Source organism: Patagioenas fasciata, chromosome 1, assembly GCF_037038585.1.
Source record: "Patagioenas fasciata isolate bPatFas1 chromosome 1, bPatFas1.hap1, whole genome shotgun sequence".
Classification (NCBI taxonomy): Eukaryota; Metazoa; Chordata; class Aves; order Columbiformes; family Columbidae; genus Patagioenas; species Patagioenas fasciata.
In genome coordinates, this window is record NC_092520.1 from 85,811,888 (window position 1) to 85,830,824 (window position 18,937).

General features: G+C 45.9%; 1 protein-coding gene across 1 annotated transcript; it reads right to left on the reverse strand.

The window, feature by feature from the left end:
• Positions 1-1,195: 1,195 nt before the first annotated feature.
• On the reverse strand, positions 1,196-15,184 carry CD2 (CD2 molecule). The gene is made up of 5 exons (XM_065851579.2): positions 14,826-15,184; positions 11,625-11,924; positions 8,923-9,165; positions 5,328-5,447; positions 1,196-2,875 (listed from the first exon to the last, which is right to left on the reverse strand). Exons 1-5 carry the CDS (start codon positions 14,884-14,886, stop codon positions 2,667-2,669), a joined length of 933 nt encoding a protein of 310 aa, XP_065707651.1. The 5' UTR covers positions 14,887-15,184; the 3' UTR covers positions 1,196-2,666.
• Between the last annotated feature and the right edge of the window lie 3,753 nt (positions 15,185-18,937).

Here is an 18,937-nt window from a genome sequence, read left to right on the forward strand (position 1 = left end):
TAGTAACCCAGAGGAGACCTTAGGGAGTTATACAGAGTCTGAGAGTGCTTCTCTCAGCAACCAGGTGGAGGGCAGTATTAAAATACGCACCTCCACGCTTCACTAATGCGCATTGTGGTGGCCTCTGACCTGACCTGTGCTCAGTGACCCTGCTGGCAGCCCTGTTCCCCAGGAAAGGGAACCAAGGGCAGCTTTTGGGTGTGCTCAGCCCTCACATGCCTTAAGCTGAGACAACAGAGGTTTCCACAGTTCACAGGATGGTCTCAAGCCTGGCCTTGAGGGAGGGTTTGGATGCAGTTTGCGACTAACAGTAGAAAAGCTTTCTGCCTCCTATTCCTGTACTGGGCATAAGGGTGGTGAAACACTGGCCTGGGTTGCCCAGAGAGGTGGTAGATGCCCCATCCCTGGAGACATTCCAGGCCAGGTTGGACGAGGCTCTGAGCAACCTGATCTAGTTGAAGATGTCACTGCTCACTGTAGGGGGGTTGGACTTGATGAGCTTTGAAGGTCCCTTCCAACTCAAATTGTTCTATGATTCTACGATTCTATGACACCACCATGCTGCAGCTCCTTGCCAGAAGAATGAGCACAGCTCTGTGCTGGACCAGAGTCACCCTGGCACCACCTCATGCCTGCACTAGCGCACCCCTGCAAGGCAAATGTCACCTCACCAGCACCAGCCCCATGTAGAGGAGGGACCAGGACAGCAGCCGGTGGGAAGCCCAGGAGGGCTTCTCAGATTTATGACAGAAACTCACCAAACCTCTGCAGTGCGGAAGGAGCATCTCCAAAGCATTCCTGCAGCTCTGTTAAGCTCAGGGCACAGAGAGCAGTATTCAGTGGCAGGGAGTCCCAGAAAGAGCCTGCCCTCCTCCTCAGGTCTCAGTAACCCTCCCTCTGTCCCAGCAAGGGCCAGTGTTCCCATAAACACAGAGGAGTCCCAGCTCAGCTGCTTGCTCTGGAGAGGACACCAGCAAAGCTCTGGCCCCACAGGCAGAGCATGCTCCACAGCAGGCAGGTGGACATTGTGCTCACCCAAACCCACCAGCTGCCAGCACTCAGGTGATATCCGGTACCTCCCAGGGGTGGTGTGAAACCTCCTGCATCCATGATTCCATGGCTCAGGGACTAAAATGTTTTTCTTGTCGCCTTTGTACCAAAGTGAGATACAGATACTCAAGTACCAGCACAGGTATGAACTAAGATCCTCTCCACCCACTCTCATCTTTATTCATTCACTACAGGCATAATAGCACATGTTACAAAATAAACCATGAAATGTTTACCAAATGCAACTTTAAATAGTGAAGGCCATAAAACAAGCTGCAGCAAGCTAAGCCAAGAGCAAGTGACACTCCCAGGGCTGTGTCCACCATTGAAGTTCAAGGAAAAGTAACTGAGCTCTGGGGGAGGCAGAGACCTCCTTCTCCCTGACAAGTTACTTCTCTGCCCTTGTACCAGAAGATAAAAATAGTCACATTTCTGAGGAGAAACAAGGATGGCTATTTTAACTCCACTGGCATATATAGGATAGTCAAGCCTGAAAAAGGCTCTACACTTTCTTCTGCCTAGTGCAGAACCTGATAGCTGGATGCCTCATGCTCTCTGGTGCCTCTAGCAGCAGGTGGGCCAATGTATCCGTTCAGACATTGCAACTCCTCAGCTGTCCCATAGAGGCAGTTACAAACACCCCCAAGGACCAAAAGAGCGAGCAGTATTTTCCAGCACATGGAGGGCAATGCAGGTGCAGTTATTGCAGTCCATCCTTTCCCTTTGGGAGAGAGATCTCTCAAAAGTTCTCTGTCATCACCTCGTTATACGTGAGGTGCTTACCAGGAGAATCAAGGGTTACGGTCCCTCAACATCAGCAGGCGGCCCTACAGTGAAAAACCATGACAATTCAGACAATGCCACTAGTAATCAGACTGCCTGGCAACTCATAACACTTGTTTCATGAGTTAACGGATACCAGACCTCTTCTATGACAAAAAAGATTGTCTGGATAGCCAAACAGACCTATGCTGAGAATAAAATTTCATTTTATTTGCCAAAAAAGAGTCACAGAAAACTGAGCTGAAGTAGTCCTTGGAGAGGCTGTGTAGCATGTTGCCCTAGACCCTGCAGCAGGATGAAGATGCCTCACAGATGGTTATCTCATCTGCCTTTTGAAATCCCCAGTGCTGGAGATCCTCGCCCAGAAAATTATACACAACTATGTTTTGATCCAGAAGGTCATGCATTTGATGCTGAAGTCAGAGGGCTGTCCTAATGTGTGGCAGGAGAAAGGAAAGATCCTCAGGCCCATGCTTTCTCACCAGAACTTTAGCTGCTTCTTGATATAATCCATCCAAAAGCATGAAGACAACAAGGTGCACTAAAAACAAATGAACCACAGAAAGACACAGGTTTCAAGGCTCGGTGCTCCATACCCTAACATGAAGACACTTGAAGAAAAATAACGACAGGGTTGAATGCCCATCACCTTGAATCTCCTCCACTGGGTCTTTTCATCTCCATTTGATGCTCTAATTTTCTGCAACAAAAGCTGTCATTTCATAGCTGAGCGTTATGCAAGGCTGGGCAGGAGGGGTTCCTGACGACTGGAAACTTTATTTTCCCAGTGAATGGTGGACTAAAGAGACCACCTTCCCTCCCAGGACAGACATTCAAGGTCTTTCTCTTGAATGGTTTGGAGTACGCTGTTGAGTGCGGGGCCGTGGCCGTGGGGGCACTACTTGCTGCTGCCCCTGGGGCTGCGGCAGTGGCCGCTGCTGGATACGCAGCTGCTTCGGGGTCGGGTTGGATGACGGCTGAGGGAGCTCCCGAACCATCATCTCACTGTCCGCCTGGCGAGCCTGCATCACTTGCTCGTCTTCTGAAATGACAGAAGGACCCAGCAGTTAGGCACGTAGTTAAATCTAAGCAGAAGTTGAACAGCCAGGGAAAAGTGCTTGGCCCAAGCAAGAAAAAGCTAAATGTTGTTCTTACCTGGAAGGCTACTATCACTCCGAGGTGTTCCTGCTACTCCAGTGGAACAAGCAAAATCATCTCTGCCTGTGCACCCCAGGCAAACCCAAAAGCCTGGCTGAGGTCAACATACCTGGGGACATTTGGGACAGCTCTGCTCTATCTATGTTGGGGGAACTGACTTTGCTGGGGAGGCCCCAGCAGTCACTGATGGACGCTCCCAGCCTGAGCTGCTCTGTCTTATTTTCAAAATGGGGCACCAAAGAGAAAGTGGGATATAACCCCATGAAGCAACATCAATACTAGAGAGAGTGCAGAGGAGGACAATGAAGCTGATGAGGAGCCTGGAGCACAAGTCTGATGAGGAGCGGCTGAGGGAGCTGGGGCTGTTTAGCCTGGAGAAAAGGAGGCTGAGGGGAGACCTTACCACTGCCTACAACTACCTGAAAGGAGGTTGTAGCATGGAGGGGGTTGGTCTCTTCTCCCAAACAGCAAGTGATAGGACAAGAGGAAATGGCCTCAAGTTGCGCCAGGGGAGGTTTAGGAAGCAATTCTTCACAGAAAGGGTTGTCAAGCATTGGAACAGGCTGCCCAGGGAAATGGTGGAGTCACCATCCCTAGAGATGTTTAAAAGGCATTTAGGCAAGGTCCTTAGGGACATGGTTTAGTGCTATAGTTAGGTTATGGTTGGACTTAATGATCCTGAGGGTCTTTTCCAAGCAAAATGATTCTATGATTCTGTGATGAAAGCACTCTGCCCCACCACTATCCCTGCTGGGATTTCCAGGTACCTGGAAGCAAGAGGTCCATTTTGCTAGCATTAATTTCCACACACGTAGAAGTAAATTCATGCCAGCTAACTTTTGATCAGTGACTCATCATTTCTGAAATGTTGGTCAGCTTAGTTTAGGAATTGAGGGATTTACCTCTTGGGACACTGAAATGGCCTCATGCACACGCTGTTTCAAAGAGGCTAGTCACCCTCTAATATTAGTTCTCATTTTACCAGACATCTCTTTTTCTTAATTCTTGCTGAATTCACACCCAAGAATTAAGGGTATGCTATCGCTTCACAGTTGAGGAAATAATATCCCAATCAAACAAGAACAGCCATAATGTAAAATTTTTAACATTCAGATGGCTATGCTCATGCCAGCATTGTGCTCACAAACTGTGGCAAGCCTTCTGAGATGACATCCCATGGTGGCACTCTGGTGAGCTCTCCCAGAGAACAGGGAAAGCACCTTCCTGTTGTTCATGGTTGTAACTTCGAGAGCAGTGAGAGGGCCATGGCGAGTTACCCATGCTCAGGTGCCATGAGGTTGCACTCCCCTTGGCCACAGGACCCGTCATGCTCACCCTTGTCAGCCTGACCCCTGGCACCTTTGAGATATCAGCTGAGGTTTCCTTCAGGCATTGCCCTCTTTATCTTGACAAAGACTGTTGCAGTGTGCGAAGGAGCTTTTACTCCCATTTTGTAACTCACACAACAACTAGCTGTATTAGAGACCACACAGTAAGCCTGACACAGCATATGGGGGCAGAATTTGGAAACAAGCCTTTAACACCGAGCTGTTCCCATGGCTGCAAGGCGACCTCCTTGCCAGAGCCACCTCTCTCTTGCTTTAGCCTCCCCTTCCAGGTGGGCCAAACAACTCTTCTTGAGTGGCAGCTCAGTGTTCTCAGTCCACCCAAACTAACAGCAATGCCTGGGTTGTAATCCAAGGCAACTTCTCCATCAAGACCACTCTCAGAGAAGACTCTGGCAAAGTACTTATGGTCTGAGATGAGCATGATTTTTGGACAACAGATTAAATCTCTGCCCACTCTGAAAACCTCAGCTCTTTAAATTGCCCCACGTTGGACCTCCAGTGTTCACAGGCCTCCAAGGACATTGCTTTGTAGAGAGAACAAGTTCTATGAGATGCCTGAGGAAACTCACAGAAAAGCTGAGCCCTTCTTGCCCCTTCTCACTGTCTACAATGTTTCCAAATGTGACTAACGATTTCAAGGATTCTAATTTTACACCATATAAATTTAATTTTAAAAAATCTACTGACAGGATACCCAATTTTATATTTTAGGCCCCACATATGCTCTTGACTGGTGGCCTTGGCCGAACTTTAGAGGAGCAATTCTTCCCCCACAAATAAACAAAAGGGCTTGAGAACAAGAATTCTTTTGTTCAAAGCATGTACCAGAAACTGAGACTGGCAATGCCAGCTAATCTGCCAATATTCACCATATGCCAAAAATGTTTTTTTTTCTCATGCCAAGGCAGAATCACCGGGGTGCTGTCAGCAGGGAGCTCAAAGATTTTAGGTAGCTGGATAGCAACATAAAGCCCCTTAAATACTTACCATAATCTCCAAGCCTTTCTGCTTTCTTCTTCCTGATACAACAAATAAGCAAAATCACGAAGATGACAAAGAAGGTTGCACCTCCTGCTATGCTTAAGATGAGATAAAGGTCCAGCTGGCCTAGTTAAGGGAATAAAGAGGATGTTAGAGGCAAAGAAATAACTTCCACAATGTCTACCTAGAATTCCATATTTTCTTCCATTGACTGTAAAGGTAGCCCCAGTGAGAGACCCTATCATTTGCCTTTTCTCTGTACAGAGCAGAAAGTATCTGGTCCTCATTGTGGAGAATTTTGATTGCTCCCTGATGGATTCAAGTTCTGCAGAAAATTGAAAGCAGAGCATTCATGTGTGCCAGCTCGTCTTATTCAAATTACCACAAATGCCCCGTTCCTGCTAGCAATGGACCCTTTTAAGGACAACGAGCACCCAGGCAGTCTTCTGCATCTCACAAAAATAAAGTTTTGAAGTACTTCATACTGAGCTGGAAACACTGAGACTAACTTCATAGTATTTTGGCACTTCCTCTTCAATTTTTGGCTGTATGCAAATGAAAAAAAAAAGTTGAAAAGAATAAAAACATAACCAAATACCTCACAGCTTCAAAATGAGTTTGATTTGCCTGGTGAAGAAAAGTTTGTATGAGTGCTCCTTATTTTGGCCAGATAAGGCTTGCTGGACACTGGCCTTTGCCACCTCCTGCTTGGGCTCTCCTCCTGACATTTGGTGTTCATGCTCCAGCACAGGCACTGTGGAGTTGAACCCAGTAGAAGTGCACCTTCTTTCTTGGGAGACAGAGCTCCAAAGGAGATAATACCACTGGTACCACCCTTAACATTTTGTGGGCATGCACATGGAGGGCGAAGAGTGATGACACCAAAGTCGAGATGTCTGCAGTAAAAAGGCCACCATCAGTCTATGCTGCCTCGCTGGGAAAATAAAAAAAAGACTGGTATCCTCACTGATATGGTTCTTCTCAACTGTTTTAGCTGCCAGTGTTACACTGAGGTGTATTTTGCCCTTTCCGTGCCTGTTTCTCCCAGCTGACTATAAGGTGAGCCCAGGCAGACTTACAAATAGTTACGTTTACATGAAAAGTTAGCTGAGCTGAAGCCCACCTGAAGCATGCCTTGCCTGCTAAAGGTCAAAATTCAAGACCAGATGCAAAAAGCAAAACCAGACATTTACGGAAGGCAGCAGGACTGGAAGGAGGTTTGACTGCAGGCTGAGGGATTTTTAATAAGGTATGGAGCTGGCAGACTCCTGCCACCACACAGAAATATTTGAGGGGTTTTGTTTGAGTAGGAAGGGTAATGCTATGTGGGTTTAGTGGCTTTTGATGTCTGAGATATCATGTATTTGTACCTTAAAGGTCAGTGTGGCAAACCTTTTTTTTTTTTTGTTAATGATTTGAGAAAAAACAAACTCTCCCATCCAACTCACCCTGTGAAAGATGAGCATTTCTTGAGGGTGAAAAGAAGTGAACTCAGAGTATCTGGCTGATGGCTAATGGCTGCCTATGCCAGCAATGCAGGCAGGCCCCTGTGTGCCTGGCCTGTTCCCTGAGATGTCCAGCTTCAGCCAGTGTTTCCTCATTAAGACAAAGTGTTTGGATGAGTTTGCCCTACCTTAAATGGACCTAATCCAGCAGCATGTTTTCACGCCTGGCTCCAAAGTCCATGCCACATCCCAGTCCCCCACACCTCTGACCTTTCCCAATGCTAGCACCAACAGGACTGTGCAGCCCACCAGGTCAGGCACTCATGCAGCAAAAAATAACCCTTTTATGACTATTTTAGGCATCAGGAGGATCCTTCAGGAGGCAAGGGCTGCACAGGAGAGCAAAGACCACCCTGTCCCTCAGTTCTTTGCCCTTCCATCAGCTTCAGCAGATCTTGGGTCACTTCAGTAAGGCCTCTATACCTTAAAGCTTGCTCCCTCCCTTCTCACACCATGGACTTTCTCTAAATTCACTATGTCAGGAATAGCTGGAAATTGGAAATACTGAGCCAGCTCTCATGAGCCCCACACTCTCCACTGGCTCTACCGGGAATCTAGAGCAAGAGAGTGCTTTGAGCAAAGTGCTCACAGTTAGGTAGGATGAATCCAAGCTCAGCAAATTCAATAACTTTTCCCTAGTATCGCACTGGGAATCTGAACTTTGAACTGAACACCGCATCCAGTGTCACACCATGATGGTCTGTCCCTTGTTTTTGCCTTGATGTTTAAATTTTTACCGGGAACAGCGATGGCATTTTTGCTTATCTAATAATTTTCAGTCTGACTCTGCTCATTTAAATGCAATTCCTTCAGTTCTTTTGCTGGGTTTGTGGTTTAGAACAATGACACTTCAAGCGAGTAAGAAAATCCATGGTACATTTGAGCTATGCTCACCTGAGCCATGCAGCCCCAAAGCTCAGCTATATTCATCATAAACTTCCTCCTTATTTCTAGGTCGAGGGGAGAGTTCAGTTTATTCTTCCACTTGTCAGAGCATCCATCCATATCCATAGATAGTGGGCAACAACCACTTTCATAGGTATGAACATGAAGAGGAGAAAAATAATGTGCAACTATTTTCCCAGCCATGAGGATGTAAATCCCTTGAAATCAATACCATGGCTTCGTATATGTAGAGAAAACCCCAAGCCATATTTTCCAAAAATAAGCCATTAATTTATGTCATGATAGCTTGTATAGTTTTATATTATCTTACTAAAGTCAACTCTTTGGCTTTGGACTCTTTGACTGAAGTTAACCTTTGTGAAGTACCATTAGTTTTAAAGGAATAAAGGACAATACAAAATGAGGGGTAAAATGCATTCTGCCTTTTACAGACTACTATGTGTCATTAAAAAACTTTCAGACCCACCTCCACACTTTCTCCTCTACTTCATTGGTCTACTACTAGTGATGACTGACACCACTGGAGTCTGTCAGGATGCTCATTCCAGAAAGTCTGTTAGGATACCCCTGGCAACTTTTGGTAGAAGACTAAGCAGTGATGGATGGGAGGGAGAAAAAGAGCAAGACTATCTGTCTTGTTCATTAATCCCTCAGCCAGCCTGACCTTGCAGGCAACCTGCAGTTTCCCCCCGGGAGACTTCATCCCTGGCGGAAGCAGCATCTCATAGAACCCTGGGCACCTGCCTGCTACCCACAAAGTTCTTGATGCCAGAAAAACCTCTCTCCCTCTTCCAGCAAACCCCTAGGGCCCACTGAGCATGGGGCTAAACATCTTCAACTGCAGAAAAAGAGGAGGAGCATGACCCACCTCACATCTCACTGTCTCTGGCTTGGTCATCCTGCTTTTAGAGCAGGGATGCCACAAGGGCAGCAGTGGGGCAGGCAGCAGCAGGGTGGGGTGGATGGAGATGCCACAAGGCTGGGGAATGCCAGGCAGAAAGCACAACTCATATCATGGCTACCACAATAGCATCAGCTCCCAATAACCACGGCAGTGGTAGACTTGTGATACTGGGCACCAGAAAACAATTGAGGCTCCTGACACCTGGATCAGTCCTACAGAGACATACAACTGCATAAGGCTTTATGGGTCTGCCCTAGCAGATTCTGGCAAAAATAGATGTTTTTACCTGAGCATTTAATTACTTTTTCAGTCACTTTTTCACTGACTTCGTTCTTAACAACACATCTGAACATCCCAGAATACCGTGTGTGCAATTCCAACCTTGTTGCATTCTTTTGGATTTTTTTGCTTTTATCTTGAGTCAGTTCTATTATAAATGTTTCGTCTTTATTCCTCTGCTTTACTTCGCACTTGACAGATGCACTTTTATTTATGCATTCGGAACTGAGGATTGGCTGAGGGACAGGCTCTGAAAAAGAAGACAAGGGACAGGCACATCTGAGATGGTTTCTCTTTTTGAAAATCTCCATTATTAAGCAGAACAGAGAATTAGCTCCCAATAAGCAGTAAGGGAGTAACACCAGCTAATGAGACTGGAGAAGAATTAAGAGCAAATTAGACTTCTAGTACAGAAGTAACGAGGCAATAATAAAGAAAATGCAGTATATTAGCCTACATATTCAGCCTAGCAAAGCAGAGCTGCACCAACAAGCTCAGCCTGGTTCACAACCAGGCAGGCAGACAGGTAAGGAGAGGAAACTGTGTTTTCGGGGAGGCAATGGATGGGAGGAACTTAGAGCCACCAGCCCCCTCCAACTCCAGCCCCAAAGTTTTGGTGCAAATGAAGCTGGCTGTGATCAGAGCCATGCCCGTCAGGAGAGATTTCCTCTAAGACAGGGCAAACAGTTATTTATGGTGCTTTATCTGTGGCCAAAGACACTCAGCTAGCACAACAGCCACAGTATGAACACCCATCAAAACAGAGTGGAAAATGTAAAACAGACAACCTCTTAGCTCTCAATGGGGTTAAGACAGAGAGAACTGATTTCTGTCTATTTTTATGTTCTGCCATCACCTAGCTACAGTTCATTTCCAGATTCTCTTATCACTGGTGGCCTTGAAAGAGCCAGAAAAGCCCGTGGGACTTTCCTCAACTCGGGGCAGCTGGCAGGGACATCAGATGGAAAAAAAATTTTTCTGCCTTTTAAACCAGGTAAACAAAAACATGGCAGGGCCACCTCTAGTTCTAGGCAGTGTGAGTTATAGGGAGCATAAATTTTAAAGCTAAGAAGGGTCATTTGTATCAAATGCAGTATAGGTTCACAGTGTGACATCTGTAGTCTTTCTTTGTTGAGCCCACTCTTCTTCCACAAGCCTTAACCTATAGTTCAGGGGAACATCCCAGTGTGAAACACTGGAGTCCAGGTCCTGGTGATGGAGTTGTGTGATGATAAACTACTTTTTTTTTGGAACAACCGTTTGTCCAACCCTAGGAACAAAATATAATCTGGCTGACAAATGACTCTAACACCCAGCAGTTACTAAAGGATTTTATTTCCAGAACTGCTTTCAGAGGTAAGGCAATCTCTCTGCTGAACAGTAGATAAAATGATGTAGCACATAGCTAGGTTGGACCCTTAACCTGAAATTGAGCCCAGGACATGCCAATGACAGTTCAGTGGCTTAAGGCATGAGTAAGCAGTATCAGGCTCTGATGACTTCCTGAATCCGTAGGCAGATTGCAACAATAATTCCCAAAGTAGTGACACACCCTCACTGCTCAGCAGTTTGTTAGCCATGGGGCCTCCCACTGTGCAGAAACCCTGCTAAAACCATTCCAGCTGTCATTGCTACATCATCAAGACATCATTTCTGTAGTGCCAGATGGTGCCCACAAACTCAAAGAGGTTGGCAGAGGTGTGAATGCTGGCTGAAGAAGGACAGAACAAAATCATCCTCTTCCTGAGAAAAAAACCCATGGTGCCCTACAGCTTAGAGGTCTGGAGAGGAAGCAGCAGCCATAATGTTATGTGTTATGCTATGAAAGGATAGGCTGCAGGAGTCTTCTTCCCCTATTGTGATGTATCTCAGGGGAGGTGACTACTGGCTATTTTTTATGTTAGAGCAAAAATCAAGTGGGACCACATTGCCCAGAAGATTGCCTTGTTGTAGCATGAAGGGTGTTGGTCTCTTCTCCCAAGTGACAAACAATAGGAGGAGAGGAAATGGCTGCAAGTTGCCTCAGGGGAGGTTTAGATTGGGTATCAAGAAAAATTTCTCACTGAAAGAGATGCCAGGCATTGGAACAGGCTGCCCAGGGAAGTGGTGGAGTCATCATCCCTGGAGGGGTTTAAAAGATGCTTAGATGAGGTTCTTAGGGACATGGTTCAGTGCCTGAGTTAGGCTATGGTTGAATCTTGAGGGTCTCTTCCAACCAAAATGATTCTATGATTTTATTAAATACAAACATTTACAGCCACCTGGGCTCCTGAGCACTCCTCAGGAGGTGGGCAGATGCTACACAAAGTGCTCACCTTTCTCGAACAGTAGCTAGAGTCCAAAAGTCATGACTCAGTGCCCACAAAATAGCAACAGAAGTGCCAGAAGTGCACAGTGCATCAGCCACAGGCGTACCTCATGTAGGTTGCTGCACTCCCACAAGAGGTTTCTGGCAGCAGGGGCTTGCTTGGGCCCATGTAGAAACCTGGTGGCTGACAAAGAGGCAAACCAGAGAAAAGCAGGGGACCAGAGGGCATCAGCTGGTGCAAGAGAAGGGAGAAGAGTGGCAGACTGCTCTCAGCGGTGGGAGGAAAGAGGTGCATTTCACAGAAGTTCCCCGAAAACAGAAAGGGGGGCTGTAGAAGAGAGCAGGAATACCAAGTCTTATTCAGCTGTGCTGGAAATGATACGGGCAGTGCAAACACTCACCCTGAACGATGAACGTTTTATCTTCTTCTGCTGACAATTTTCCATCCTTCTGATAAACAGTCACGGTGTACTTTCCACTGTCCTCTTTCACCACGCGCTCTATTCGCAGAGTCCCATTGAGGAATACCTTACACCTGCACTGGTCTTTGTTTACGTAGTACTTGACTTTGTTATCTTTTAACTGAAGCAACTTTTTTCTCTCTCTCAGCCACGTTGCATCATAGATGTTCTCAGCAGCAACAGCAATGTGGAGAAAAACTGACTCATTCACGGCTGTGTAAATCAAGTTGCTGACAGAGCCTGTAAAGGGAAGGACAACCAGCCTGTCAGCGTGTCTCAACGTGTCTCCTGTCCCTACTGCCATGTTTGGGAGCCACAGCAGTGACCCAAAATGTTGCCACTCGCTACCCCCTCTGAGCTGCCCAAACCTTTCTGCGTTACTGATGCTGTTTTCTTCCCCTGCTCCAAAGCATCACTTGATCATTCATTAGACAAATGTTAGCCCCCAGTTTAATTCTGAGAGGCAAGGAAGCTAAGAGTCCACCTTTCAAAAGCTGAATTTATACTCTGCATGACTCATTTGGAGTGATTTTGGATGCCAAGATTCATGGCTGCCCGTGGACTTAACCCTTCCTAAAAATAAGGTCACTTTGGTGTCTTTTGCACATGGCACAGTCTGGTACCCAGAGCACCCATCACTGCAAACATTACTGTGGACAGCAAGTACACAAACAAGTAGTGGCCCTGGACAGAAGGATCAGCGCAGCAATAACAGCGATGGCAATAACAATAATAGTGGCTCATGTTAAGCAGTGAGTGTAAGGCACTGAAGTGGAGGCAGACCCGGTGCTGCCAGTTTGCAGTGCCCCCTCCTCACCCATCCTGGGCACCCTGCCCCTCTGGGATATATCCACTTGATTTTTCTAGCTCAGAATCACGGTGGGGCAAGTAAGGCTGGGAGAAACAAACAGCTAACCACATCTTGTCAACTCATCAGGCACTGGAGACATCAGGAGATAAACAAAGGCCAAAGAAAAACTTTCCTCTTTGCAGGTCTCCTTTGATGACAGGTCCCCTCTCCAGAACAGGTAGGAGTAGGTGCTTCCCAAAGGTGCTGCCAGCACGGGGCTGTGCTTAGTGTGTGGCTGCTGAAGGTGACACTCAGGAAAGACAAGGCTGCTAAGCATCAATCACGTTACTACCCGTGGAGATGATGTACTCCTGGGGCATGCTCTCTCCCCTCCAGGCTGCTTCAACACCCTTTGCAAGGCCCGTTGCTGGTGAACAGGGACTTCTGGGCCCAAAATTTGCCAGGAGGACGCTTTAAGTAAGATACTATCTCCACCTCGTAGTGACAGGTAGAAAATGTGCACAAGGAGGTAGAAAAGTGCTCAGAAGTGCCAGGTGGGATGCTGTCACTGATAACTGGATGTGCACTCAGAGCCACGGCTTATTTCATTTGTCATTTTCTTATTTCATTCCTCTTCAATTTACAGGATCAAGCTGATCAGCAGGAGAGGATTTTTCTTCACATCACCAGATAGAGTTGATTCTGCTCTAATTTTATATATTTTAGGCACTTTTTCCCCACAGAGAGAGAAACTATGTTTATGTGTCTTTCTATTACAGTCCTTCATTCCTGGTATCTAGGACGATGACAAGTATATCACAGGGGGGGAACTGAAATCCAGTTGCTATTTCATTAAACTAACAATACTAGAGATAATCAAAGAATTAAAATAGTGTGCCTCTGCAACAAGAAAATTAATACTGAAGTGCTTTTGGCAATTCACCCCCAGTCTAGGGAGAGGCCATTATATCTCTATTGTGTTTTTTACAATGTATTTGATGTATCTATTGAAATATTTGGAAAACAAGCTGTCAAACAACCTTGGAAGTAACTCTCCTCCACATAGATGACACAACAGATTATACTAAAATATTTGAATTCTGATACTTGTTTCTGCTTAGTCATGCAGAGGTATTTAGAGCCAGTAATAGGATTTCTTTGCATAAGAGATACTATCATTACTTTTTTTTTTCTCTCTGGAAGTGAAAAAAAAAAAATCTAAGTTTTCAGGGCTAATTCAACAGCAACTCTATGGACAGACCACTTAGACATATTTCTGAATGTTTGTCCCATTTCCATAGTCTTTCTAATGGAAAGCTCAGGATCCCATGCATATGATGCTAAAAATCTGTTTAGCTAATGAAATTACATTTCTGGTAGTGCCAACTGAAATGCTGCCCAAGGGGCAGAAAGATCTGATCTGGCAGCATAGAACTCACAGTCACAGGAAAGAGTTAAAAGGAAAAGCTTCAATAATAAATTTAGAGAAGGAAGTCTTTGACACAAGTTTTCCATTCAAGGGAATAATCTTCATTTCTGCAGGGAAGATGTTTTATATATCATGTACAGAACAAACAAAAAAAACCAACAAACAAAAAAAACCCAAACAAACACAAAAAAACCAACAACACCTCCTTATTTATCTATCAATTTTGTTCTGGAGGAAAAGAAAAGCATTGAACAGCCATACACACAATCTATAGTGAAATGAACGGGGTGGGGGGGAATCTATGCACAATTGTATTGTCTCTATCTTTTACAACCTTCTCTAATCTATGAGTTAACACCTTAATTAAGTTTTTAGATTAATATTTTAAAAAATAATGAGAGCAATAATACACAAAATATAAAAGATGCCTGTATTTGCTTGCTGTTTTCACATCCTAGACTTCTTCAGCTCCACCAAAGACATTGAAATATATCACTCTTTCTGTTAATATTTATGGAAGAATATAATTTGCACTTTCAAAAGATTTGCTCATCTTTGATACGAAAAGGAAATTACATGTGATAATGCACCATGAACTTGATCTCTTATGTAATACAAGCTACCTCGAGGGCAGAAAGAAAACTGCATGCTGACATTTCTCATCATACATGTGTCAAATTAAGGCTCATTAATTTAAAACCAAAACTGTTTACAGCTTATTATTATAACTGGAAGAGGAAACTTAGATCCTGCCCTCCCCCTTGGCTGAAAATTAAATCAAATAAAAACAGCAATAACCCAAAGGTCTTCACTCATTGGGTAAGTGGAACTAGTTTCTTATCAGTAACATCCCACCAACTTGTGAATGGTTAAAAATACAATTTTAACAACATTAGTCCCCCAAAAAGCAAGAAAAACTCACATTTTACGCTGGGAAATAAAAGCAGCATGCACTTGATTAGGAAAATCCTCCTAAAGTTCATTTTCAGAGAGAAAAAATCCAGTGTCGCCTTGTCTAATGATAGCTCCTGGCAGGTGAACGGATTTTCTGCTGTGAGCAGGCAGTTGTGGGACGTGTCAGTACAACCCTCGTGCCCTCCTCCCCTCTTCCAGCTCTCAGCCCAGCACTTCTCGTTTCTAGCACAGTCACAAAAAATATGGGCGAGAAGTATCTCTCAATGGGTTGTTTTGTCAGGATGGGGACAAGATGCAGTGACAAGGAAAAGGCACAGTAAAATGCAGGAATGTCCCCAAGGTCTGTTTATCCAGCTGATGGGCCAGCCAGTGTCCCTTGTCCTCTTCAATGTTCGCACAAAGGTTTCAAATCCAGCATCCACGTGCCACCATCCTAGTAGGACAAATGTGGTTTTTGAGGTGGGGGGTGTGATGGAAATCCTTCTGCTCCCCCAGAGCCTCATCAGCATCAATGGGACAGCAAGCCCAGGATCTGCAGAAAGGAAGCAGGTAGCCGATGGCTGTTGGGCAACCTGTAGAAAGGAGACATGCTTCCCTTGCAAACCATCAGGATCAACTTTGCATCATTGTCTGATCTGTGAGGGGCTGACTGGTGCCACGCAAAGGTGTCCTGCAGGCACAGAAGCCACCTGAGCAAGCTTTGAAAGAGGAATGAACATGGAAGGGGTTGAAAACATTGCCTTGGTCTAGCTAGAAACCAGCCCTGAGGCTGGTTGATCTGAGAAAGATGGTGAGGAAGGAAGCTGGGAGGAGGCATGGGAGTTAGGTCCAAAAACACATAAGAAGCTAATAAAATCTTTATTCCTCATTCCAACATGAAACAGATGGGGTGGTGAGGATTTTGAATCACATCATCCCCAGCACAATCCCTCTGCTATAGCAGCTGCTAAAATCTTTCAGCTTTTCATCGCAGATGGAGACCAAGAAAGAAGACAGAGGAAAAGCTGTGGCACAGGAGATGTACAATATTAGATAAATCTTTCTCACTCATTCATGTCATTCTTCTTCCTTGCAATTATAGGAAGGTCTTGTAAGACACCTTCCCTTCTCCAGCTTTGTAATCTTTAACGGGTACTAACACTGGTAAAAGCCACTCCTTTTGGACACAAGGAGAAAAAGTTACCTGAGCTAAAACACACTAAGGTCACAGTATTGCTGCCTCTGTACATTGTGGGAAAACCTCGCTTTTCATCCTTTTTTGTTAATGTTTCCTTACAAAGAATGCACAAGGGAGGCACATGCAAAAGGAGAGAGGAAGCAACAGCAGCAAGATGACATTTCTGCGCCTGATCTCTACCCTCTGCGGAGAAAAACAAGGTGAGAGAGAGGCTGCTGTGCCCAGGCATCTCCCCAGCCAAGCAGACTCTGCTGGCCGCGCTGGCTCTGGGGAGCTGTGAGGACCTCTCTCCCTGGGCACGATGGCAGAGTCATGCAATTTCTGCATGCTTGGACACATCTGCTTCCAGCCTGAGCACCTACAGGGTTTTGGACAAAGGCAGTCACCCCAGTATCTCCTACCTTCTTTTTTGTTTTTTCCCCCAAGGTTCAGAAAGCAGAGCAGAAGGAGGCTCCCGCCATGCTGAAACCACTACCCACACTCTGCTCAACCTTGTCTCGCTTCTTTCTCAAGATAACATCCCTCAAAGCTGCCACCTGCTTCCAGCATACCCCTGTGATTTGTCTGTTGACACGCTCAGACTGCAAATGTGCTGGGGCAGGGACTGTCCTTCTGCAGACACAGAGCTTGGTTGGTGCCATCCTGCTCAGTGGATACTGCCCACTGTGGAACTGCAGGCAGTAACGGGGATTGGTACAAATGAAACACAAATGGAATGATACATGTGTGTGAAGGTGAGAGAGAAGAGAGGTAAAGCTCCACAGCAGCAGAACAAGGCTTAAAAGGGTGTCCTATATTTATAATGAAGGCCACCACTTCCAGTTAATCAAGTTTGTCATGCCTAGATGCCTGCAGTCTTGCAAAATCACAGCTGGAATGGCTCAGACTGGCAGCCCCTATGCTCCAGCAGATCGGTTATAGTACATCCAATGTGGCATCCTTTTCCCTGTCAGAGCAACAGGCAGACAGGAGCAAGAAACCGCTCCTAAACGATATACAAGGTTTATTTAAAAATAAGTTTGCTGTGAGCAGTGAAGAGGCACTCAAGAGGGGTGCTGAGGGCTCAACAGCGTATGTCTCCTGTCCACTGTGCATCATAGAACTGACACCAGGCCTTGCTTTTTCTGAGTACTTGGGTGCATGTACACAAAATCAACTTGCTTAGAGATTTTGTATAACAAAAGCACAGCCAAGCCAGCAAAGGGACAAACCACGCACTTGCACCAAGGACTGCCCATGAGATCCTAGCATGTGCATGTTCCGTCCCACCGAGTAACCCCTCTTCTAACCAATGTTGGAAACCTCCTGCACCATCAGACCCAACTAGACGAGGAGAAAGCAGCCCAGGTCTCTAACCTCAGCCTTCCTTCCAGATGAGAAGTATGGAAATGGCAATATCCTTGTGGCTTTGATCCTCCCTCTTTTGAGGAACAAGACAATGCTGTGCTGCAGTCCTGAGGGCTTTGATCCCTATTTTAGAAGAAGCAAGAGATTTTCTGGATGTTACTGTGAGGGAAGCACTGGAAGTCCCTTCATTGATGTCTCTGGTTCGCGCCATAGAAAGCCCTAAAGGAAGGTATTAAGGAGAGGGTGTCTGAAGGTATCTCTGGAAAGTACAGCAACTCTGGGCTACTGACACAGAGGAGCCCTGGAGGGCAGCATGTGCCTTCAGTGATGCAGCATGGGATGCATGTCCTAAAAAGAGCTACGGCAGGGAGCACTGGCAGACTGACCCCTGCACCAACCACCAATGTACCCCAAGGAGCAGGGCAGGCACAGTGAGAGCTGCTGCTCACAACTGTATGCTGCCACAGCCCAAACACTGACCCAGGTTGTGCTGGGTGGGACAAGGGGAGGTCTGCCAGGCCTGCAGATGACCATGGCCTCATGCTCTTCTGCTCGCTGGAGACACCCTCCCTCCTACCCGTCACACAGGAAATAACACTGCTAGGCTGAACGAGCCATATAGAAAACCAGGGCGTAGACAAAAAAGATGTCTCCTGGTATGGTGGTCCTGGACATGCCTTCAGTCAGGCCTGTCAGCCCATGGCTGGGGATGCTTGACCTCTGGTTAACCAACTGCATTGCCAGACACCTCCATCTTCTGACACACAGCAGAACAGAGGACTGAGCGCAGATGTGACAATGGGGTGTTTGTTTGCAGCCACTGCTATCTCTGTGGTATTGTTTCCACTGCAAAAGCCACAAAGTGCTGTAGTCATATACACTTGGTTTTGCTGCTTTCTCTCTCTTATACTCTTCTTTGTAATATGCTAAGCAGTTTCCTCACAATGTATCATACTTGCATTTCCATGTAAAGTTGACAGACTCCCACACATCTAAAGGCAACGAACATCTCAAGAGGCAATACGTAGCTGTTCCCAGCTCTAAGTCCTCAACTTAGTGATTAGCCAATAAACATTCACGCCTGGGGCTTACTTAAAAAAAAAAAAAAAAAGGAGAACGCTATTAGATGTACTAGAAAAGGAAGAGTACAAACACAGTGTGTTCTTCTCAGGAAAGTCAGCGTGCAACAAGCCAGTGTGGATTTGTAGCCTATTTGCTAATTTGCACCATCTCCTCTGGGATGAAGTTTAGGTCATATTAAATGGAATTTGCATGGGCTAGTCTTCTCTATAAGAAGAGTCAAACACCCTGCACTCACCACCACCTGAGACCCTCACCATGAAAGATGATAAGAGTATTGTGAATTCACGCCTCTAAATTTCTGACGAAGACAGGCCTTTAGCTAGGCACAGTTGGTGAGGAGAAGAGTGAATATGATCTTGATTGAAACACTAGGAGCATGGAGCAGAAGCTTTGGATATGGCTAACCTTATTCTTGGGTGTTCCCCTGGGTTTGCACCCTACCCTGCAAGACTTAACAGCTGGGCTCCATCTGGGTTGCTCTGGGTGGTAGCTGAAGGTTTCAGAATGGCATG

Bases quoted from the DNA above. Each gene is read 5' to 3' on its own strand.
- CD2 (XM_065851579.2), bottom strand. From the start codon at position 14,886: ATGAACTTTAGGAGGATTTTCCTAATCAAGTGCATGCTGCTTTTATTT. The intron at 11,925-14,825 runs GTGAGTTTTTCT...TTCCCTTTACAG, and splicing joins TTTATTTCCCAGCGTAAAAT to GCTCTGTCAGCAACTTGATT. The intron at 9,166-11,624 runs GTGAGTGTTTGC...CTTCTTTTTCAG, and splicing joins TAAAACGTTCATCGTTCAGG to AGCCTGTCCCTCAGCCAATC.